The 25,554-nt window shown below is 36.5% G+C and overlaps 1 protein-coding gene across 3 annotated transcripts; it reads right to left on the reverse strand.

Moving 5' to 3' along the window:
* Positions 1 to 9,358: 9,358 nt before the first annotated feature.
* LOC127414737 (coiled-coil domain-containing protein 124-like) lies at positions 9,359 to 18,871 on the reverse strand. 3 transcript variants are annotated; one of them, XM_051652976.1, is made up of 5 exons: positions 18,833 to 18,871; positions 16,784 to 16,955; positions 12,786 to 12,969; positions 12,365 to 12,470; positions 9,359 to 11,931 (listed from the first exon to the last, which is right to left on the reverse strand). In XM_051652976.1, the coding sequence occupies exons 2-5, from the start codon at positions 16,940 to 16,942 to the stop codon at positions 11,730 to 11,732; spliced, it is 651 nt and encodes a 216-aa protein (XP_051508936.1). In that variant the 5' UTR covers positions 16,943 to 16,955; positions 18,833 to 18,871; the 3' UTR covers positions 9,359 to 11,729. The 3 variants fall into 3 exon arrangements, with proteins under 3 accessions (XP_051508936.1, XP_051508937.1, XP_051508938.1); XM_051652977.1 differs by having other exon boundaries at positions 16,784 to 16,985; positions 18,833 to 18,848; XM_051652978.1 differs by lacking the exons at positions 16,784 to 16,955; positions 18,833 to 18,871 and adding exons at positions 14,446 to 14,512; positions 16,019 to 16,339.
* Positions 18,872 to 25,554: the final 6,683 nt, after the last annotated feature.

Consider the following 25,554-nt stretch of genomic DNA (forward strand, 5'->3'; position numbering starts at 1 on the left):
TAGAATTGTCTTCAGTATTTTTGTATTTATTTATTTATTTTTTGTTAAATTGAATAATCTTAACCCATCTGTATTTTGACGTCAGATCAAATGCTTCCTTAAGGTTCCAGATAGTAAGTCATTTGTATAACCACTCCATACAATGGAAACAGCACACCATACAAACAGAGCAATTTTATAGCTGTTTTTAATATCCTGGTATCAAAAAAAAACATTTTTTCAATTTTAACATGTACAAGAATGAATAATTCTCTGGAAGTAATTCTTCAAGCAATTAAGCTGACAGCTCTTGATGACATTACATCGTCAGGGCAACAAAGCTGTAAAAGTGGCTTTAACTTTAGACAGAAAAGGTTAGTAAGGGATTTTATTACACTAAAATCATGTTTGCATGCATATTGTTTACGTCTTTTGAAACAGTGAGTATTTTAACGTTTACGGACTGGCCCCATTCACTTCCATTGTAAGTGCCTCACTGCAACTCAGATTTGTGCCTTTTTTAAATAAAAGTACGTAAGTCAAACATAATAACATTTTGTGGTAATCAACATTATGCACAAATGCTGTCGATTGAGTTTAACTTGTATTAAGCACGAAATATTCTTTTGAAGCGATAGTATACCAAAAATAAAAATCTTGTCATTCTTATGTCATTCTGTACGACTTTATTTCTAACACGAAAGGATATGTTCGGCAGAATATTAAGGGACTGACAGCCTTAGTTCCAATTCACTTTCATTAAATGGAGAAAAGAATAATCAGCAGTGCAAACATTCTTCAAAATTTCCAAAATGTTTAATAGAAGAAATAAAGGCATATGGGTTTGGAACAGCATAAGGGTGAGTAAATGGTAACAGACTTTTTATTTTTAGGTGAACTGTCTCTTTAAATTGATATAATGCCAGTTATTGAAAATAAGTAAACATTGACTGAAATGCTTTGAGAACAGTTCAGGAAACCTTTATACTGTAAAATGGTGGCTTCTGTTCATATTTTGCTTGCACTAGGCTAACTGCGTTGCTGTTAGAGAGGCTCTTTTGTATGAAAAAACACACATTCCTGTCTAACAGGGAGAAGAAAGATGGAGAGGCCCTGTCACAAGCAGATGAGTGTTCACTTTACCCCCGGGGGTGTGGGGGGAGGGTGTGCTTGAAAAAGATTTCTCGCTAATGCCTGGCATGGAACCTTAGCCATTTAGAAAATATATAAAACAAACTGACCATAAAACACTCCTGATAATACTTTTGCTCTTTTTAATGCCACCAATTTTAGCACAACTTATAACTTGTGATTTTATGTCTCCCTATATGCCATAAAGCAGATACTAAATTGTAGGATTGAAACGATTAGTCGATGTTATCGACAACGTCAACAAAAAAATTTCGGCAAAAATGTTCGTTGTCGAATAGTCGTTTGATCTCATTTAATGAAACGTCTGACTGAGGCTAGGAAGAATAACACACCTCACAGTCCAGATGCATTCAAAACCTTCCAAACAGATTCAGGTGATGTAGATCGCAAAGTATAAGGAATTATACAAAAATACCAAATAAGTAAATACAGAAGCTCTCTCGTTGTGGAATAAGTGGAGCCGGAGCTCTTTAAAGGAAACACCCCTGCGTTACATCTTAAATGCAGTTATATTTAATGCATTATAGCTTTAATAAAGATAAAATAATACGGAAGCAGATCATGTAAATAACTACAAACTCCGAAACTGTAATTTCTCTGTGCGGTCAGCGCCTCTTCTATGAGTTGCGCGAAGTGTCCCGATCTAAGGGGAAGAGATTGAAACTGCACCCGGCTGATGCACACTCTGGCGCAGGGACGTTCATCCCTCAAGCACACACGCTTAATGCAGCTAGATTATAACGTGATGGCTCCTGACTTATTGAATCGTAATATATGTGTCACTGTGCATTTCTTATCATGAAGAAAATTGGCAATACGCAGCTCTATTAATAAGAGAGAGTTTGCTTTTTTGAGAGTTAAAGATGGATTGAAGTGAACAGAAAGGTGAAAGAGAGTAGTCTTCGCCCAATTACACACTGCAACAAAACACTTTTCATTTGTTATTGTTTTGGCTTGTTTTCTTTTATGAATATTAAAACCCCTTTAAAACAACATACATTTTCTTTACAGCTATACTGTAGAATAACAAATTGTTATCTGAGAATGTTGAATATAATATTAAAAATACTAATATTTTAAAATACCTAAAAATCATTTAAAAAAGATGCATTCACCAGAGAAGCAGCATATACGATATTTAGACTTGCTTTTAGAAAATAGATCTTGAATATAAGTAGATTTTGTCTTTACTGCACTCGCAGAAGTATAACCAAGTGAAAAAAATACACTTATTTTTAAGATACTCTTAAAGCAAGTCTAAATATCTTACATGTTGCTTCTCAAGTAAATGTATCTTGTTTTAAGTATTTTTAGACAATTTTAAATGGAAAACAAGACAAATACACTTGATAACAATAGGAGTTTTTGCAGTGAATTTCTTTACCGAATTAAACTTAATAAAAAAAAATGTTTCCCCTTTAATTCAGTGAATGTCATTTAGAGGTATTTTTAAAAGATGATTTTGTCCTCCTTATTGTTTGTAAGCACATTTAATACAATCTTTTAAGTAAGGCCACAAGCTGAATATTCGGTTATGAGCTGATGATTAATCATTGCAATAATCACAGAATAGTCAAATAATAGTTCTAATAATTGTTAGATTAATTGATTATCAAAATAATCGTTAGTTGCAGCTCTACTAAATTGGTAGAAAAAGATGTTAAAGGGATAGTTCACCCAAAAAAGAAACACCCATATGACTTTCTTCCATGAAACATAAAAGGAGATAATAGCCTCAGTCTCCAAATGTCATTGGATGGAAAAAAAGAGCAGCATCAACATTCTACAAAAAAAAAAAAAAAAAAAAATTTCACATGACTTTGGAACAACAAGAAGAAGAGTAAAAGACAACAGAATTTACATTTTTGGCTGAACGATCCCATTAAAACAAAATAAAAGACTGAAAGCTGTGTCTGTTATAAGAATAAAGGGCATTTCTTCCATGCGTCATTTCCAAAAAAATCAGGATGATGATTCTGATTCCATTTGAGCAAGCAGTTGAACTGTCTGCGAATAATAAGTAAAATCTGCTGACACAATGCCTAAAATATATGTAAACCACATTTTACAACAACTACACATATTACACAATGCATTTGTCATTTAAATTGTTCTGCTTTTGCTCAGGAAAGACACCTGTCGATTAGAACTGTAATTGCTTTGCTGAAATAACTTTCCAAAATCAAAATCTCAGCACACAAGATTGAGTTTGCTTTCAGAGGCCTTTTTATGTGACAAATAGATATAAAAACACTTTCTATCTCCAAAGCATCAGTAACTCTAACCTGAGATATTCTTACCGTCGAGTCATAGTTCCAAAAATAGTATCCTCCTTCCCTCCAGCAAGCATGGTAGACTTGGATCCCCTAACATACGTAAGCTTGGAGTGATGGTCGTATTTTCTCTCTCGAAAAAAACAAAACAAGATTTAGTCATCAGACATGCAGCTTTTGGTCAGATGCTTGTCAGATGTAGGAGGCCGGCTGGTCTCTCTCTTTGAGACGCATAATTAGGATGCAGGCTGAAGAAAGGACAGCCCAGCTTGATAAGGGTTGGCATGCAAATGGATAAGGAGACAAAGAAACAAGGAGCACACATACAGAGAGAGAGAGGGAGTGCACAACACTATATGTTGCACACACCACCACACAGTATGTTTTACATACTGGCTATCATTATTGTATGCCCTGCTTGGGTTGGTAAAATAGTCGAATACATTGAGGAACTGGTTGAAACAAGAGGGGAGAGATATCTGCGATTGATGCTCAGCAGTTCAAAGGCCTTCTCAAACCCTCTTATCTTTCCCGCCACAGAAGCAGCTCAGAAAAATGATGCACACTCATCACACCAACATTGGATGGAAACATGGATGTTGGACATATATGTGTCCACAGCCAGCAGGGTTCAGTATAGATTTATATTAGAGTGTGTGCAGTTCTTTTATAAATTTGCTTAAACATAACACTGCAGTGAAAATGTTTGTTGGGGTATTTTTTTGATTGACATAGAGTGTGGTTATTTTTGGTTTGTGTTTGACACTGTTCAATAATTTATCAATGTTAAAAAGATGCTGCACAAAAAATGTGCTAGGAAAAAAGTGTGGTCCAAAATTCTACCAAAAGAAGAGATCATTGCTGAAAATGCTTCATTTTTTAAATTGTTTTTTATTTTCCATTTGAGGTATTATCAGCATAACAATTTGTGTGTAAAATTGAATAAAAATTGGCAAGGATTTTTGAGTATATGGAGTCTCTTTTTTTCTTTAATAAAAGCATGTACTCGAGGAGGCATAAACTGATGATCCATGTGATTTTGATTGAATGTTCCAAAAAGCATCCTGTGTGCTTTTGTAGAAAGGCGCTAACATGGTCAACGTCACAAATGTGCTTATTTGATTAGTGACCTAGAAATAGTGCAGAATCGTAAATTTTAATTTTGCCTTAACTTAAAAAAAAAAAAAAATTCCTTTTCAAAATCCAAAAACTTTGTTTTGTTAAAGGGTTAAATAAAAATCCAGAATTTTTCACAGACTTATGGACCCCAGTGTATTTCTAATATAGAGTTCTCGAAGTAAGCCATGGAGCGAGTACAAGAGAGAATGGATTTTTTTTTATTATAGTATGCTTAAAAGGTTAACATTTTAGATGGCATTAATGAGGTAATACCTCACTATAAGGTTATATACATTAAGTAAGAGATAATCTACAGTCAGCCAGTCATTATTGCAAAATAAACCCCGACAGGGCAATCAGGAACTGGAAATGAAAAACACTGCCCCCAGTGGCCAAAACGGTAAGTGTTGCTGGGTGTATGGGCATGTGTGATCTCAATTTTCCAGGTGAAATGTCCATGGAGGGGTGCAAAAAGCAAGCTGTTGTCAGCTGTACAGGATTTATTACAGTGAAAACTAACAATATTTTATAAACTGTACCTCCCAACCCAAACCTCCAACCTAAACCTAACCATCAGTGGATTAAAAATGTACCGCTAGAGGAAAAAAAAGCAACCTCCGAAACGTGGTCTTCACCGATTATGCGAACACTATTACAACCTGGTTTCAATGCAGGATGCAAATTCTTGGTTGCGTGGTTTCCCACGCTGCTCATGCAACACGCTTCCTGTCGCGGCACAAGGAAAGCTAAACATGCTTCAGCCAATGCAAGAATGTCTGATGGGAGATGGTGCTTGTCAGTGAGTCAGCATTATGTGGCCGATCCTAGGGTACAGGAACTGTCGAAAACAACATGCCGACAGTTACGCAACAGTTACTATACTCTAACAGCATTTATTATTCTTAATGTTAATTAATGTTAACATTAACAAATGTTAATATATATGTAACAGGTTTGTGATTTCTGGGCAATGGAGGAGTCAGGAGGCAGTGAACTATCAATGTGAGTATTTTATTTCCTCCTTCAGCGTTACACAAAACTTTAACAAAATGTGCACATGCAGCCAACATTCTCTGCTGTCTCTCTCCGCCACTCTGACGCATTTGTGCACTTTTTCAGGTCTCCCTCCGCCATCACTATAACAAGAAACAGATGTCAGAGATAATGAAAACCCAGGTGACAAGCCTCAACGCTCTCTCTCTCCTGCAGACAGACACATGACCACGGCCCCATCCCCACAATATAATACTTGTAATGCATTACAAACTACCAAGAGTATAGTTTTAATTTAACATCATATAAGATTAATAAATGTTTATTGTTAGTTCATGATACCAAATGCATTTACTAATGTTAACATATAGAAGACTACAAGCCACGTGATAAGATGCGCAGGTTGACAGTTTCAGACGTGGAGGCAGCTGGGATTCGTCCTCCGCCACCTGGATTGAAGCGAATCACTACGCGACCACGAGAACTTAAAAGCGCATTGGGAATTGGGCATTCCAAATTGGGTGAGAAAAGGTAAAAAAAATAAAAAAAAAACTGGACCGAGCTCCACACTCTAAATAAAAAAAACGGGCCATTATTCGGTTGAGTGTTTTTTTCCTGTCCTAAATGGCCAGCCATTAGATTATGGTGAGCTGCCTGGAAGAGAGTTTAACCGATGGCTCTTCGGTACTAATAATTGGGTTGTGGTGTGCTGAGTGACTCCAGCCAGGTCTCCTAAGCAACCAAATTGGCCCAGTTGCTATAGAGGGTAGAGTCACATGGGGTAACCTCCTCATGGTCGCGATTAGTGGTTCTCGCTCTCAATGGGGTGTGTGGTAATTTGTGCGTGGATCGCGGATAGCATGAGCCTCCACATGCGGAGTCTCCGTGGTGTCATGCACAACAAGCCACATGATAAGATGCGCGGATTGACGGCATCAGAAGCGGAGGCAACTGAGACTTGTCCTCCGACACCCAGATTGAGGTGAGTAACCACGCCACCACGAGGACCTACTAAGTAGTGGAAATTGGGCATTCTAAATTGGGAGAAAAGGAGATAAAAAAAAAAAAAAATAAATAAATTGGGTGGGAGGGAGACAGGGGAAGCCAGAACAGGACGGATATGGGAGGGGCGGGGGGGGGGAAACACCATCATGTAGTCTTTGGCCAGCTGGACGGCCTCCTCTAGTGACACCGGGCAGTGGCTCTGGACCCACTCGCCCGTCCCACAAGGAAGCTGGGAGATGAATTGCTCCAGTGTCACCAGATCGACGACAGGCATCCCAGAGCTGTTCTGCAAAGGTGAACGGGTGGCCGTGCCTTCTGGAATTCAGGGATCTAAAGCACTGGAGGTTCTGCTCAGGACTACGGCTGACCCGTTGCATGATGGACTTCTTCAGGTCCCTGTAGTCGTGGAGGCTGGAGGCAGGAATTTGCTGGGCCGCTAGCTGCGCTTCCCTGGAGAGCAACGGTAACAGGTGGGCCACCCACTGGTCGGGTAGCCATTTCCACACCTCGGCAGTCTTCTCAAATAGATTGAGGTAGGTCGCAGCAGCAGCCCCCTCTCTGCCGATCAGGCTCCGGAACACATGCCGTTCTCCGCTTGGGCCTGGAGCAGGAGTTGAAAACGCTGTTCCTGCTCCAGGGCTTGGTGTTGGTTCTGCTGGATGCTGGCAAGGGATTTGATTACTTCACCCAGCAGTGAAGACTCCATGATGACGTTATCCTCTGATGGACTCCTGGGTTTCAGTACCACTGCGGCAGATTCGTGATTTCTGGGCAATGGAGGAGTCAGGAGGCAGCGAACTATCAACGTGAGTATTTTATTTACACCTCCAGTGTCACACAAAACTTTAACAAAAATGGGCTCTTGGTGGCCAAACATACACAAACGAATCTTGAGGTTTCTCTCTATAATATGACGGGCACATGCAGCCAACACTCTCTGCTGTCTCTCTCCGCCATTCTGACGCATTTGCGTGCTTTTTCAGGTCTCCCTCCACCATCACTATAACAAGAAACAGGTGTTATAGACAATGAAAACCCAGGTGACGATCCTCACCTCTCTCTCCCGCAGACAGACACACTACCACAACCCCATCCCCACAATATAATACTTGTAATGCATTACGAACTACCAAATGAACAAGAGTATAGTTTTAATCATATAAGATTAATAAATGTTTATTGTTAGTTCATGATACCAAATGCATTTACTAATGTTAACATATAGAAGCCTACTGTAAAGTGTTGCACATTATCATCTAGGGATGCACAATTAATTAAGATTACATTTACATCTGCCACAATTAACTAATCGTCAGAACTGTCAATTTTAGCAGTCCATGTAGGTCTACTCCTGTCAGCATTTTCCTTTTAATCTTCTATTTAACGAATGTTTTTGCAGTGGTTGATCATTTTAACCAACCAGAGACATGTCCATTGCTCGCTTCTGTGTATACTTTATTCAAATTTTGAACAACAGCTTCTTTTATGCTTCTGAGAGGGCCAATATAAAGTTGACAGCTGAGGTAACTAGTCTTGATTTACTGATGTATAAAACAACAAAGTCATTCAGGAACACAGTTCTCAGCTTGTTTTGGATGTCTAGCCAACATAAAGAATACGGCATGCAGTTGGTCCACCCCAAATAAATATTTTAATGTAAATTCTATTCATCAAAATTAATCTCAATTACAATATCAAGGGAAATAATCATAATGATTAATTATTATTTTTGTCATAATCATGCAAACCTATCATCATCAATAAATATCAACACATGCTGCTTTAGTGATCATCTTGAAAATGCCTACTTCTCATTACTAAATGTTCTTCAAAGACCCCCATCTAGAATGGATACTGAGAAACATGTGCATTTCAAAGTAGATAGGCAGCAGTGGACCATCATTAATCAGTGTAACCTCTCAAGCTCTACTGATAAGGGAATTCTGTGCTATTTTAGACCTGATGCTCTCGAAGACAGCATGGTATCTCTTGTTTAGATTCTTCATGCTGCACGGGGTGTCAACTATTTTATTCAGTTTGATCTTTCGAGCAGACCACTCATTCAAGGAATTTTGCCCTTAAGAAGCCCAGAGCTTTTCCCCTGATCTTGACAAAATGGGCAAGATGAACCAGCAACCACATAAACACCTAGCATAGATTTATTTTATTTAAATAAAAACATAGCATTCTTATGTCTCCGAGTGTGTGTAATATCTTGGCTATAAAACATGATTGTTTAGTTTATTTTAGGTTGATTAAAGATTGCGATAACACTTAGAATATGGTTTTATGCAATAACATTAGTTAATGAATTCGATATCATGAACTAACAATCAGAGTTATTATCGTTAAAGAAAACATTTTCGTTAACTAAAATAAGACTTAGATAAAAAAATAAAACTAAACAAAAAAAAAAAAAAAAAAAAAGGAAAATCTTGCCTTGACAACTAACTAAAATAAAAGCACACAAAAACTATATTTAATTTTCATGTTTTTAGTTTTCGTCAAAATTTTCCTGCCCAAACTTTGTGAATATCAAGAATATGAAAAAGTATAAGTAGAGATTTAAGTCCATTAATGGTAATTATTTTGTTTTTCTCCCTGTTTGTTTTAACTTGCCATGTTATTTAATGTGATTTTTGTTCCTTAGTTGGCAGTGATTGGAAATACAATTACAGTTGAACTCAGCAGTTTACGTACACCTTAGCCAAATACATTTAAACTCAGATTTTCACAATTCCTGACATTTAATTGTAGAAAACATTCCCTGTCTCAGGTCAGTTAGAATCACTACTTTATTTTAAGAATGTGAAATGTCAGAATAATAGTAGAGAGAATGATTTATTTCAGCTTTTATTTCTTTCATCACATTCCCAGTGGGTCAGAAATTTACAAACACTTTGTTAGTATTTAGTATCATTGCCTTTAAATTGTTTAACTTGGGTCAAATGTTTTGGGTAGCCTTCCACAAGCTTCTCACAATAAGTTGCCTGAATTTTGGCCCATTCCTCCAGACAGAACTGGTGTAACTGAGTCAGGTTTGTAGGCCTCCTTGCTCGCACACACTTTTTCAGTTTTTCGGATTGAGGTCAGGGCTTTGTGATGGCCACCCCAATACCTTGACTTTGTTGTCCTTAAGCCATTTTACCACAACTTTGGAGGTATGCTTGTGGTCATTGTCCATTTGGAAGACCTATTTGCGACTGAGCTTTAACTTCCTGACTGATGTCTTGAGATGTTGCTTCAATATATCCACAAAATTTTCCTTCCTCATGATGCCATCTATTTTGTGAAGTGCACCAGACCCTCCTGCAGCAAAGCACCCCCACAACATGATGCTGCCACCCCCAGGCTTCACGTTTGGGATGGTGTTCTTCGGCTTGCAAGCCTCACCCTTTTTCCTCCAAAATAACGATGGTCATTATGGCCAAACAGTTACATTTTTGTTTCATCAGACCAGAGGACATTTCCCCAAAAAGTAAGATCTTTGTCCCCATGTGCACTTGCAAACTGTAGCCTGGCTTTTTTATGGTGGTTTTGGAGCAGTGGCTTCTTCCTTGCTGAGCAGCCTTTCAGGTTATGTCAATATAGGACTTGTTCTACTGTGGATTTAGATACTTGTCTCCCAGTTTCCTCCACTATCTTCACAAGGTCCTTTGCTGTTGTTCTGGGATTGATTTGCACTTTTCGCACCAAACGACGTTCATCTCTATGAGACAGAATGCGTCTCCTTCCTGAGCGGTATGATGGCTGTGTGGTCCCATATTGTTTATACTTGCGTACTATTGTTTGTACAGATGAACGTGGTACCTTCAGACATTTGGAAATTGCTCCCAAGGATGAACCAGACTTGTGGAGGTCCACAATTTGTTTTCTGAGGTCTTGGCTGATTTCTTTTGATTTTACCATGATGTCAAGCAAAGAGGCACTGAGTTTAAAAGTAGGCCTTAAGATACATCCACAGGTACACCTCCTTCAGTACACCTCCTATCAGAAGCTAATTGGCTAATTGTCTAAAGGCTTAACATAATTTTCTGGAATTTTCCAAGCTTCTTAAAGGCACAGTTAACTAAGGCTATGTTCAGACTGCAGGCAAAGCAGATCAGATCAGACAGGGAACTAGGATTAGTCAAAAGACAACGACTTCTTTCTCGCAAAGGACACAGACATAGAGAGGGTAAGATACGCAGAAAGTGATACATTTTCTTTACAAAAAATAAAGATAAAAAGCCTCGATAAGCAAGCATACCAGTACAGCTACACTTGTTTTTAAAGTATGAGGACTGAGTGTTCTTGTAGCTCAAATGGTACGCCAAGGTTGTGGGTTCAATTCCAAGGAAATTCTTTAAGACACTTTTGATAAAAGTGTCTGCCAAATTGCACGATGTAATGGAAATCAGAAAACATCAGCAAATATAATAATAGTTCATCCTTTCTTTTTATTTTATTTTTTCCAAGAGCCACTGAAAGTGTGTTTGTGTTCTCCTCCACAGATGCAAAGAAAACACAAAATGTGTTAGTACTGCGTGGCAATGGTATCTAACTGCAGCATCCAGTCAATGCTACACATGTAAATGGAAATCCAATGTTTCTCCGTTGAGGAAACATAGTCCACACAAGTCCAAAGTGCAGTTTCAAAATAAAGAGCCATATAATGAAAAACATCCATTATCTTAATTTAGGGCATTTTTCAGATAACTTTTCTCTTCTCCATAAATATCAAAACAAGCCCTAATTATCACCACGCATACACTAAATGAAAAAATAAAAACTTGCCTCAAGTTACCACACACCAACTCATGTTTTGCTTATTATGACATTAATAAATGAGTTCAACGCAGCAGTATAACATGTGATGGAGTAAACGTGTACTAGCTGAGAATCCACTCTTTTGTTCACTTCAAACCAAACTAGTAACTTTCTTCGCAGCTGAAAACGGGCCATGATCTAGCAGATGAGCAAATTAGGCTGTATGCTATTGGCAAATATTTACCTCATACTTAGTTAAATAATGTTTGTTGATGAGCTTATGTGGATGGATGAGCAGTTCATTTATAAAATTGTATTCCTATGAATCTAACAAAAGTTGTGCATGCTAATCTTTCCAGATCTCATTTTTTTTTTGTCCATCCAAATTTAAGCAGAGTGCTTCTTTGTATTCATTAGGATCTGCATCAAGGGCCAGTCTTTAAGTGCTGTGAGGCTAGTTTACTTGGAGTTGTAGGTGGCCACACGTTGGTTGAGGGGGTTTTCAGGGGACTTTGTCCACTCTTTCTTGAGCTGCTGTTTTAGCTGAGAAAGACGCATATTGGGGTTCTCCATTTTAAGACGTGGCATGTTTGCTTCCTCAAATGTGGCATAGGCAGCTTTCAGACGTCGTTCAGGGTGCCGGTCCAGGTCTTCCTTAGTGCTAAAGCAAAAAAAAAGATGAACCAATCGTACAACGACATCTAGCTTAAAGATAAAGTGTCTAATTTCGGTGCTAATTTCTGACTGTTTTCAATCACTCCACCTGCCTGCCATTGGTCAGGTAAACAGATAGTCCTGCCCCAAACTCACGCCATTGGTTGAGCCAAAGTTGCTCTGTCATGCTCAAACAAACAGAGCAATGTTTTGATAGGGCTACAGTGTTTACCATCCTTCCAATGGCTCACTTATAGTTGTCAATGCATATTAAACTGGTATAAGAGGAAGTATTACAATGAAAAAATTACACACATCACCTTTAAGCTCAAATTTAAAACCTGCTATAGAGAATGAAAGGACGATGATTGATTTATGCGATGAATGATTTATTAAATTCAGCTCTTATTGTAAAGTGAATCCTCCAGAGAGCAGGATACCTGAGAACTGCAATGGCATCCTCAATGGTCCGGGCCTCTACCGTGCCGTCTTCCAGAACTATCCGATTGACGTTCTCCTCAAGTGGCATCTCCAAGTGGCTTTTCTCTGTAGAATTTGAAAGGATACAGAAAAATGAATAAAGAGACTGAAAGAGGCTTATCACACCTATCACACAATATTCGCTCCAACAAGATGTATACCTATACACACCCCATTGACACAAAGTGTAAAAATAAGTACTGCTACAGAAATATGATTTTTATTTTTAGATTTTTACAATAGAACAGACAGAAATAAATGAGGCAGTTGTAGGCCCTGTTGTCACAATTTCACTTCCTATTAACCCAATGACAGATTCTCTCATTATGTCTTAAGTTGCTGTGACACTAATTAAAGATGTGATATGGCAATGTGCCTCACCTTTTTCCTTGGTTTCTTTAACATTTTGCCCACTGTGTTGGTTCTCCTCAATCTGGGCACGAGTCACTTTACTGGGGGGTTCTTTTGTCTGTTTACCCTTTATCATGGAATCTTCTTCCTCTAAGAGCCTTTGCTTTTCTCTCCTTTTCTCAAGAGCCTCCAAACGCTTCCTTTCCTTATCATCCTGTATACACAGAAACACTCTTTTAAATTACAACTGGACTGATGTTATCTAGAGAACCTGACGATCATTAAGTAAATGTAAGTGTAAACAGCCGACTGAGTAAAGAAATTAGAGATGCCTCCTGCCTGTTTAGAGTCACTCTATGTCAGCTCGACAGGTAAGTAATGGTTACAAGAATCAGAGATGGCCTTAACTGTTCACATCCTAACCACCCAGCACCTTCCTGTTGATAATATTTGCAGAAATAGTGACACAACAGTAAGAAGATGCGCATAATGAGATGACACCTTCAGATGTTGAGCAGAGGCTGAAATGTCATTCGTGTGACACAGATAAGCAGCAAGGCAGGCCATGTTTAAGAGCAAACCAAGATACGCTCTTCTTTCTTGACCTTCTTGCATATCTACTAGAGGTTGGGGGGTAAAGATATTTCAAAATATTTCACAGAAATACTTCTGTGTCTATGATGAGTTGTGTGTATCTGATTATAAAGTAATTAGTTACTGTAATCCAATTAACTTTTAATGTAACACTACATTATAAATTATTTTAATCAGATTACAGTTACTGATTTCCAATTAAAGTAATTACTTTTCAGTGCATTAAAGTAATATATACTGTATAATACATTTAAAATATGAATTCATATGTTTGACAATGAATGAGGAAATATAGACATTTTGAATTTGAGCAAAAAACCAAAACGTAGAAAAAGTGATTTAGAAAGTAATTTAAAAGTAAAATAATTAGTAATGTGATTATTTTTTTAAGTAATCAGTTAAGTAATCTGATTACATTTTGAGAAGTATTTAGTAACTTACACAACACTGATGATGAAGTAAAGCAAAAGTTCAGTACTTGTTGCAAAAGTAAACAAGTCAGTAAAAGATCACAATACATTTGTTTTGAATCGCAATACACCAAACATAAAAATTGCATTATTAATGTATCACGACCCAGCTATCGCTAGGCTATTATACTGTATCATCAGGGCCCTACTGATTCTAACCCATAATTATTGTGATAAGTAGTACTCAAAATTACAATTACGACTGCCACAATTAATTTATCGTAAAAGTGTTATTACTTCCGTTTAGGCTAACTCCCGTTACGTCAAAATATTCTCACTTTCCGCATATGATCTATTGAAAATGTTTATAATATTTTTGTTTTTCATGTCAATGTGAAGTTGACCCATTTAGGCTCTGTCTTGATTTACAAATATTTAACAATGAAGCAATCTAGGAACACAGTTCTCAGCTTGTTTTGGATGTGTAGCCTACATAAAAACTATGGCAAGCAGATGCCCCACACAAAAGAGGTATTTAAGTGAATTCTAATAATAAAAATGTATCTCAAATACAACACAGGAAAAAAAATATTATTTTTGTCTCTATCGTGCAGTGTCCCAGACAGTAGCTGATATTTAAGATTGAGAAATGAAAATAAGTGTGTTTCTAGTGCTGGTGAGCTCACCTGAGTGGCCCATTGACATGAGGTATAATTAGCAGAATGGCTGCAGTAGAATAACAGTGGTGTGGGTCTGATAGGCCGGCGGGGATCAGATGGCAGCAATGGGAGGAAACAGGAGGAAAGGAACAGGGTGTGAGAAGCTCCTTACCAGCTGCACTTAACCAAGTAGACTGGCATATCATGGCAACACTGCTGACGCTCAGTACATATGATAATACTGGCTCAATAATGTTTGAAACAGAGAGAAAGAAGACTTTAAGACTTTCAGCTCTTTTAGTCCTTACAATGCAAGTAAATGGTGACCAGACCTTTGAAGCTCCAAAAATCACATAAAAGCCACAATAAAAGTAATCCATATGACTCCAGTGGTTAAATCTATATCTTCTGAAGCGATATGATAAGTGTGGGTGAGAAACAGATCAATATTGAAGTCATTTTTTTTTACTATAAATCTCCACTTTCACTTTCACATTTTGAAAGCGAAAGTGGAGATTTATAGTTATAAAGACTTAAACATTGATCTGTTTCACACCGATACCTATTGTAGCCTATCGCATCTGAAGACATTTTAAACCACTGGAGTCGTATGGATTACTTTTAAGCTGCCTTTTTTTTTTTTGAGCTTCAAAGGGTCTGGTCATCATTCACTTTCATAGAAAGTACCAACAGAGCTGAGATATTCTTCTGAAAATCTTTGTTTGTGTTCAGCAGAAGAAAGAAAGTCATACGCATCTGGGAAGGCATGAGGATGAGTAAATGATGAGAGAATTTTCATTTTTGGGTGAACTAATCCTTTAATACTTTGCTAAAATAATTACAGAACTTGGTAAATTCAAACCTGACTGTGTTAAGATTCAGCCTTTGGACAGTTAAAATATTTGACAGTGACTAAATGATTATGCTTAATAAGCTGACAACATGTAAGGTCATGCAAACACCTTATACTCTGTTCAATAATTTGGGAAAAGGCAGTTTAAGCAAAACTGGACCGACACACCTAGATGTTTGTCCCTTATCCTGATTTCACTTTGTATGCGAACAACTTTATCAGAGTTTTTAATTTTTTTTATAGAGTTTATAAAATGTGTGCATGTCCAATTATGTTTTGGCATCAAGATGCCGTTTTTACTTTAATAATAAGATTTTTGATGATTACCAGTGTATTGTTGTGCTTGTCAATGTTTACATTTATTCTGCCCATACATAACACCAAATTTCAATACAGCTAACATGGAATTTTTAGGAGCAGTTTCAACCTGGGCTATTGAGCATGGCTTAAAAAAAAATCAAGCCAACACTTATTAGGCATAACAACCAATCAACACTAACCAATCACTGCATAACAACAACAAAATGCCTATGGACCTCATCAAAATCAAGCTTCCCAACAGACTCATTAGCGACAGATAACAACCATCAATACTCATGATTGACAGAGGAGATCAGAACATGCGTGACGGTGTTACTTCAACTCAGTCGGCTTCGGCTTTCATTTTGTTTATGGGGACCTCATTTCCTGAGGAACCTAAAACCCGACTCGCAATGTATTAATCTTTTGTGTGGTGCTCAGACTCACATGTCTGCAGCTTTAGTGAGGAAGACAGCTGTGTCATTTAGATACAAGATTAGCAGCCAACTGCAGAGGGTTGTTAGACAACATAACATGTGGAAAACATTGGTGTGGTGGCACTTCTGATTATTAATTAATCATGTATTTTACAACAGAACTCAACACATTTCCATATCAATAGTCAATTAGGACAAACAGTTTGACTATCAAATAGAATTAACAGTCTGTAGAGAGAAAGATCTTTACTGCCACCTTGTGTTCAGTATTATACTAGTTTGCACACAAGGAACTAATGTGTTAAAAGAATTTACTGGAAACACTTTACAATAAGGTTCAATTTGTTTACATTAGTTAACATCATTAGTGAACATGAACTAACAATGAAAAATACTTTTACAGCATTAATTAATCTTGGTTAATGTTACTTTCACAAATAGTAATACATTTTTTACAAATCAAAAGCTGTATAAGTTACCATTAGTTACTGCACTATGACCTAACATGAACTAACAATGAACAATTGTATTTTTATTAACTAACATTACATAAATGCTGCAAAAAATATATTGCTTATTGTTAGTTCATGATACCTAATGCATTTACTAATGTTAATGAGTGGAACCTTATTGTAAAGTGTTACCAATTTACTACTAATGTTATTGTGTGATATGCCATATAAAGGCAGGCTTGCTGGATTTCTTTTATTAGTGTAGTTCATTTGACCCTGATAGCACAAGGACAAAATTGCTTTAACCCAGGAAGGAGTCTTACCCTCCTCTGCTCTTTCTTCATGACATGTTTGTCGTTATCTTCCCAGAGCGCATCCTCGAGCTCCTTCTGTTTGTGTGCATCAGCAGCGGCTTTGGCCTCGGCCTTACGGGCCTTTGCGGTGGCCGATTTGGAGTTCTCACCCTGGAATTTCTTCGGCATTCCTGGGACTTCCCTGCAGAGGTACGGTAGAGATGATAATCAGCTTGAAAAGGATGAAGACACCCTGATTACAGGTCTTGATTTGCACTTTTGAAAATTGAAAGGTCAAATGCATGACTTAGCCAGTCATTTGTAATTACTGGAACAGCATTTTTTATTTTAAGAAAAAAAATAAAATCTTAAAATATTGATTGACAAATTTCCATTTATGTGTCAGGTATAAATCCTTAGAAGTAGGCAAGTAGATTTAAACTAATACAATTTTTAATGTACTAATGTCTCTAAAAAAAATATATAATATCAGATTAAAATATCAGATAATTCTATTAATTAATTATTGAGCCCTTGGGAGAACTGCAGTGGTCACCTGCATTCTGATCTGGAATTTTGGAATTTAGGCCAGATGGATCTGTACAAATTTTGTGTATCTTCTGAGACTAAATTGTAGAGGTAGACCAATATATCGGTTTTACCGATAAATCTGTGCCGATAGTTGCTTTTTGGAACTATCGGTCATCGGTTATTCTGTGCTAGCATCTTTACTACTCCAGTCACAGTGAGAACTTGGCAGTCCTATACTGCCGATGTTGTTAAACTTTGGTGCATAACATGAGATTGTTAACTAAAACCAAGGCTGAAATACACCTGGGACTTTTATTTTGAAATGACAAAGACTCGGCTTTATTACAATGCTCTGCATGGAAGTATTTAACAAATTAAGCTTTTTTATAGCCTATATATTCACCAGAGGAAGGGTTTATATTATAGGCAATAAAAAAGCTAAATTTGTTAAATACTTACATATAGAGCCTTGTAACAGAGCCAAGTCTCTATCATTTAAAAAAGTCCCCGGTGTATTTCTACCTTGTTTTTAGTTAAAAATCTCATGTTATGCACCAAATCTGAATTTTTCTGGTTATTATTGGAATTTTGGTTGCATAATAAACTGCTTTGGGATTTTATTTATTTTGGACTCTTGTAGCCTTTTTGATCATTCTCTAAATTTACTTTTATAAAACTACTGGTCGATTAATCAGTTATCGATTATAGATTAATCAGCCATTTTCACCATTTTAGCTATGGGTTTTGGCAAAATCTACTATCGGTCGACATTGGCATTCAAAGTGTTCCTAAAATAAATGCGTGTGACAGCATTATCGAGAGTTAAAATTTTTGGACTCAATTCACAGTAAAGTACAGATCTTTGGGATTTTGAGTTCCCTTGTTCCCACAGTATTTATATAACCTGGTATTAACTGAAAGTTATTGTGGAGAGTTAAACCCCAAACATATCTTGTTAAAATGCCTTTAAAACAAAAGATTAAATTCAGTTATTTTTCAACTGGACAGAAACAAAGATTTAGTCACTGCTTTCTTCCAGCCAGAAGCAAAGACAAAAAAATCCAGAGTGTGATATCTTTAAATAGGGTGAATTCGGATATAATCTTTTTTTTTTTTTTTTGACATCGGTCACTGTCAAAAAGCGTCCCAATTTACCCGAATTCAAGAGGTGTTTTCATACATACATCCAATATATATCCATACACCTGCTTTTCTTGGTTATGACACAACAAATATCATCTGTTTTATTGACATACTCTCTAATAACAAAATGCTATATTTCTAAATTCTCTAAAAGTGTCGTAGAGGCTTAATTAAGGAACTTTAGAAACATTTTTATAGTAAAATGTTCTGTTAAGAAAGTAGCTAGTTAGCATGGTTGCTATTCACTCTGAGTTCACTCAGCTACAGTATTTATGTAGAAGCTCGTATCAGATACTGTCAATTGAACAAAGATGGCAGAACTAGAGGCAGCTGTCTCACGTATCTTATTTAATTTGAGCTCATATTACAGCGCTGAATTTATCATGTTCATCTAACAGCACCAACCTTTTCCTGCGCCAGCCCCCTGGGGTCGTGTCTAGAAGGGATCCCTCTCTCGTTAATCTCGCGAGATTTTTACACAGCGTTAATTTGAAGTCGCACAGCAACGAGGAGCGCTCGTAAAAGATTATTTTAAATTGTCTGTTTTGATGAGCAGTCAGATTTGATGATAAAATCAAGCTCTAAAATAAATAACATAATAACATAATACATTTGATAACTTGAGATATTGTTGGTCAGTGGAGAAGTACATTAATCAGCTTAGTTATTGAGAGTCTGACTGGGTAATTAAGTGGTAACATATTCGCCCTTTTTATAAGAAATCCCCAGATTCTAATCCACTTAAATGCAGCTTTATATTTTAATAGACAAAGAGTGTGTTTATTAAGAGTCCCACAGACACCCTACACCACTCTATCACTGCGGAGAAATCAGCCCTTATTTTCAAAACAGGATGGGGAGAACTGGGTCAAAAGGAGTATTAGAACCCAGGTCATCCACATAGAAAAAGCACATTGTCTTATCACAATAAGCCATTGCAGTGACAGAGCATTTGTCTTTATTTCTTTTGTTTCCACTAGACTATTTCAGTGCAAATAGTATGTGGCAGGTATTTAAGCCTAGTGCAAAAAGTCACTATGATAATGATAATAATAATGTTATACTATTGATATCATTGAAATTTCGATTGCTTTCCATAATTAGAAAACGCTTGAATGCACATGCGCGAGAAGTTAACGAGAGAGGGATACCTTCTGCACACGACCGCCTCCTGGGTGCTGCTAGCCCTTCTTCCCAAGCGGCTGCGAAACAGTTGAAGTGCTTCATTTAGCGCCACCTACAGGGTCGGCAGATACCTCACTAACCTCCATATGGTGAACTGTTCATTGCATCAGATTTTGTGTCCGTTTTGTAGAGGAAGGTCGGACCGGATTGCGATTGTAACAATTATTTATATTATTCTTAATAACTTCATATTTTCCTTATTTCATAGACTACTACAAAACTGCCATCTTTCGGTGTAAGAAACGTAAAGGGGAGAGTGGGGCTAGTTGTTACATGGAGTCAAATCTCAACTAGGTTTTGAAGCAAAAATTAAATTACAAATGTGTTTTTTCTCTTACAGTCATTTTGTACCACTTTGTTTCAAACACCTAGTTCAAAACACCCTTTTAAATCAGAATCATTTTGATCTCATCAATCAGTATATATTTCAATATCATATGTGTTTACATCCTTGGTTCTGAGTGCAATATTTTATGTCTGTATATTATATATACCATTTATATTTATATACCATAACATCAAGCCAAGTGTGCAAACTTGCCACCGGCAGAGAGCACGGGTGCGAGAAACCGAATATCCAAAAAAATATCGAACCTAAAAGTAGGCTAACTTTACCCCTCTCTGGGAGCTTAGTGTTAGGGACATGCTCATCATGGAAATTATGATAAAGGAAGTTCATGAATGCTCGTCTCTCAAGAGCTCGACCAGTGAATTTAAAATCAGCATTTACACATAGGCTTCACATTTGTCTGATAATAAAAGGCACACAAAACTGCTGCGTATACCACCCAGTAGGTTAAGGCTACCCATATTCCCATTCAAAATCATGGATGTAGAATGATCTGAGCTTGAAATTAGTACTCTTCACTGCCATGTAAATACTTATTGTCTTATATTAAATATTAAAGGTAATAATGTCTTCCAATTTATTTGTTATTATTATTATTTATAATTTGTTATTTACTGTTTATTTTCAATTTAATATTAACAGACAAATTTATCTGAACAATTAAACAGCAGAGAACTTTTATTCTGTCTCATAGCATTGAGGAAGATGATGGTGCAGGTTGACCAGTCAGAAGAAAGGGGCGTTTCAGGTCCACCAATACATGCAAATCAAATATTCAAGCCATATATTAGTGAAATCAAATAATCAAAACGCTCAGTGTCCCATGGCTATTTTTCCAATTTCATATTTAACTTGAGCATTAAATTGAAATGACGAAAAACAAGTCATTATTTGTTTTTTAATTATTGGTTTTGTAAAGGAATAATGAAATTAATCATTTTTTTGTTTTTCCAATTTTGAATTCCTAATTGAAAATGAAAGAATGATACACAGATTCAATTTAATGGAAGATTCAGCTTTTTTGAATTCAAGTACAACTTACCCCAAATAGTGTGATGAAAGGTCAACTTGTGTTTAATACACTGTATATCTTTTACTGGGCTGTTATGGTGGGAATGTTCAATAGCTTTTTTTTTTTTTTTTTTTTTGTAGCCGAGACGTAAAAGTTTGCGCATATTTGCAGAAAATGACTTTCAGAAATAATTTCCACTAGAGTAAAAAGCATGACTAGCCCTGCTCTCGCCCTACTGTATATGTGACAATAATACCATTAAAATATCCACATTTTAATCCACATGAGAGAGACTTGATCATAATAATTAATTTAATATAAAAAGTCAAAGCTTTACAGAGTGTTACATAATAACCAATCAAAATGTAATAAACAGACAATTATTCACAGTATAAAAATTATACACACACAGTTTATAAACTCAGCAGAAAAAGAAACGTCCTCTCACTTTCAACTGCTTTTATTTTCAGCAAACTTAACATGTGTAAATATCTGTATGGACATAAAGATTTAACAATTAAGACAAACTGAACAAGTTTCACAGACTTGTGACTAACAGAAATGAAATAACATGTCCCTGAACGGGGGTGGGGGGGGGGGGTCAAAATCAAAAGTAACAATTAGTATCTGGTGTGGCCACCAACTGCATTAAGTACTGCAGGGTATCTTCTCATGGACTGCACCAGATTTGCCAGTTCTTGCTGTGAGATGTTACCCCACTCTTCCACCAAGGCACTTGCAAGTTCCCGGACATTTCTGGGGGGATTGGCCCTAGCCCTCACCCTCCGATCCAACAGGTCCTAGACGTGCCCAAATGGATTGAGATCCGGGCTCTTCACTGGCCATGGCAGAACACTGACATTCCTGTCTTGCAGGAAATCACGCACAGAACGAGCAGTATGGCTGGTGACATTGTCATGCTAGAGGGTCATGTCAGGATGAGCCTGAAGGAAGTGTACCACATGAGGGAGGAGGATATCTTCCCTGTAACGCACAGCATTGAGATTGCCTGCAATGACAACAAGCTCAGTCCGATGATGCTGTGACACACCGCCCCAGACCATGACGGACCATCCACCTCCAAATCGATCCCGCTCCAGAGTACAGGCCTCGGTGTAACGCTCATTCCTTCGATGATAAACGCGAGTCAGACCATCACCCCTGGTGAGACAAAACCGCGACTCGTCAGTAAAGAGCACTTTTTGCCAGTCCTGTCTGGTCCAGCAAAGGTGGGTTTGTGCCCCTAGGCGACGTTGTTGCCAGTGAACTCTGGTAATGACCTACCTTACAACAAGCCTACAAGCCCTCAGTCCAGCCTCTCTCAGCCTATTGCGGACAGTCTGAGCACTGATGGAGGGATTGTGCGTTCCTAGTGTAACTCGGGCAGTTGATGTTGCCATCCTGTACCTGTCCCGCAAGTGTAATATTCGGATGTACCGATCCTATGCAGGTGTTGTTACACATGGTCTGCCACTGCGGGGATGATCAGCTGTCCTTCCTGTCTCCCTGTAACGCTGTCTTAGGCGTCTCACAGTACGGACATTGCAATTTATTGCCCTGGCCACATTTGCAGTCCTCATGCCTCCATGCAGCATGCCTAAGGCATGTTCCCGCAGATGAGCAGGGACCCTGGGCATCTTTCTTTTGGTGTTTTTCAGAGTCAATAGAAAGGTCTCTTTAGTGTACTAAGTTTTTATAACTGTGACCTTAATTGCCTACCGTCTGTAAGCTGTTATTTGGATTTTTACAAAATTATCTTTAAAATACAGTGTCCTGAAAAAGGGACATTTCTTTTTTTGCTGAGTTTATATTAATTCACTGAATGTCAAATAAGAGCACACCTCAGAGTGATGATAATATTATTGCTTTAATACTTAATAAATATTTTTTGCTTTTCAGTGGTACTAATTATTTTAATGGTCAGGAATAAACTGTGTTTAAATCAAAGTTCTAAGTGGTGGGCTACTTATTTTATAGCCTAATTATTTGGTAATTAGTTAAAGGGATAGTTCACCCAAAAATGAAAATTCTCTCATCATTTACTCAAGCATGCCATCCCAGATGCGTGATTTTATTTTTTCTGCAGAACACAAAGATTTTTAGAAGAATATCTCAGCTCTGTAGGTCCATACAATGCAAGTTAATGGGTACCAACATTTTGAAGGTCCAAAAAGCATATAAAGGCAGTGTAAAAGTAATCCATAAGATTCCAGTGGTTAAATCCATATCTTCAGAAGCGATATGATAAATGTGGGTGAGAAAAAGATAAATATTTGTCCTTTTTTCTTTTTTTTTTTTACGATACATTCTCCTCCCTGCCCAGTAGGTGGCAATATGCATGAAAAATTAGAATTATCAAAAACAAAAGAGAAAGTGAAAGTGGAGATTTATAGTAAAAATGACTTAAATGTTGTTCTGTTTCTAACCCACACCTATCATATCGCTTCTGAAGACATGGATTTAACCACTGGAGTCTTATGGATAACTTTAATGTAATGTAATGTACATTGTATGGACCTACAGAGCTGAAATATTGTTCTAAAAATCTTTGTGTTCTGCAGAAGAAAGAAAGTCATACACATCTGAAGTGGCATGAGGGTGAGTAAGTGATGAGAGAATTTTCAATTTATCTTTAAATCCTTTTTAGTAAAATATACTGTTCAGTCACAAGTAGTTTTTTTTTTTTTTACTAAATATTTGAAATTTTTATGAAATAATATTCTTTACATAATTTATAAAGAGTCAGTCTGTCGACTCTTACAATCTTACAAAAAACTTAAATTTTTAAGGTCAAGATTGAGAAACACCGACCTTCCTAGATTTTAATAATTGAAAAACAAAAGCCATAAAAGCCAAATTCCTGTGCAGATTATCTCTATATTTCTCTTCTACCATAATTACTGAAGAAATTAAAAATATGACATGAGTTGACCAAATGAGATGATCAAACCTTGACTTAAGTTCAAACTAAATGATTAAGCTACAGCTAAAGACTTATAGTGCACTGTAAAAAAAATCCTGTTAAATTTACAGTAAAATACTGGCAGCTGTGATTGCCAGAAATTCACTGTAAAAAATATGGTAACCACGTTTCAGGCTTTACGGGATGTAATTTTGATGCCTGTATATTTTACGGTGCGTTACCGAAAGTTTTTATTATAAAATAATAAACTTGATATATTATGCTTCTGAAACAGTACAAATCTGCTTTTCACTTTATAATGTATTGTTAAGCACCAGAGTAATTACAAAAGGGCACATGATGAAATGAAGTTCATCAATAGAGGCCCTTCCTGGAGCAATGACCAATAAACATGTAGAGACAGTGCTCAGTGTCAATCACACAAACACTTAACACCATCAGGGTAAAACATGTGAAATTAAAATAATGTAATAAACATTAATTAAACTACTTCAAATATAACACAAAACACCCCAAAGTACATAACTGACATAAAAAATTAGAAGAAACATAACTATTCCCATAAAATATAATGAAATCTGATGGGTCACGCAGAGAATTCTGGGAACACCCGATTGTTTTTGTTTTTTGTTTTTTTACAGTAATTTTAACAATAATTTAACTTAAAAAGTACTCTCTTGTTAAACATAATATAAATTTTTACTGTTAATTATACAGAAAGTCATACTTTTTACAGTAATATATATATATATATATATTTAAATTTACCATAAAACTACATGTATTGTCTTTTTAAATATATGAAAAAAAAAATTTACCATATATTTTAAGGTAACTATCCATTAATTAACGTTTTTTTACTGTAGCATTTTTACATTCTTTTACCGTTAAAATTACGAAAAATTTTTACACTGTGGCTGTTTGTAAAGAAATATGCATTACATTAGGCTAGTTGTCAAATGTGTTAATGAAGGTCATAGCCTCTGCTAATGTCAATCACAACATACTCCTTCCTATACATATTAAATAAATTCCTTATGTCCCTCCCCTTAGACTGCCTTTAATTATCAACCCAGAAAAGTAAATCCACCTCTACTCGCTTTCCACCCTCACTGGTAAGTGAAACTGACCACATCTTTAAGTCAATAATGTTCACTGTCCTGTATGAGTGATCATGTGCTGACCTGTGGAATTTGATCTTTTCATATAGTCAGACTCATTCTGCAGATTTGTTTCGTCAAATTAAAGGTACGTTTTTAAGTATTTAAATATCATGTAATACATATTTTCTCCTATTTTATGTTGTACTCAATTTATCTGCTCTTACCTTAAATGACACTGCGCATTGCGTGTTGCAGTCTACACTGTAAAAATGTCTGTAATTTTAACAGTAAAAAACTGTAAAAATGCTACAGTAAAAAAACATAAATTGGTTAATGAGTAGTTACCGTAAAATAGATGTTAATTTATATATATATATATATATATATATATATATATATATATATATATATATATATATATATATATATATATATAAAAAGACAATACATATAGTTTTACAGTAAAATTGAAAATTTTTTAGATTACATGTACCTTTTACGGTAAATGATTGTTAGAAGTACGGTAAAAACAGTAATTGGGCATTCCCAGAATTC

This window comes from Myxocyprinus asiaticus, chromosome 24 (assembly GCF_019703515.2).
Source record: "Myxocyprinus asiaticus isolate MX2 ecotype Aquarium Trade chromosome 24, UBuf_Myxa_2, whole genome shotgun sequence".
Classification (NCBI taxonomy): domain Eukaryota; kingdom Metazoa; phylum Chordata; class Actinopteri; order Cypriniformes; family Catostomidae; genus Myxocyprinus; species Myxocyprinus asiaticus.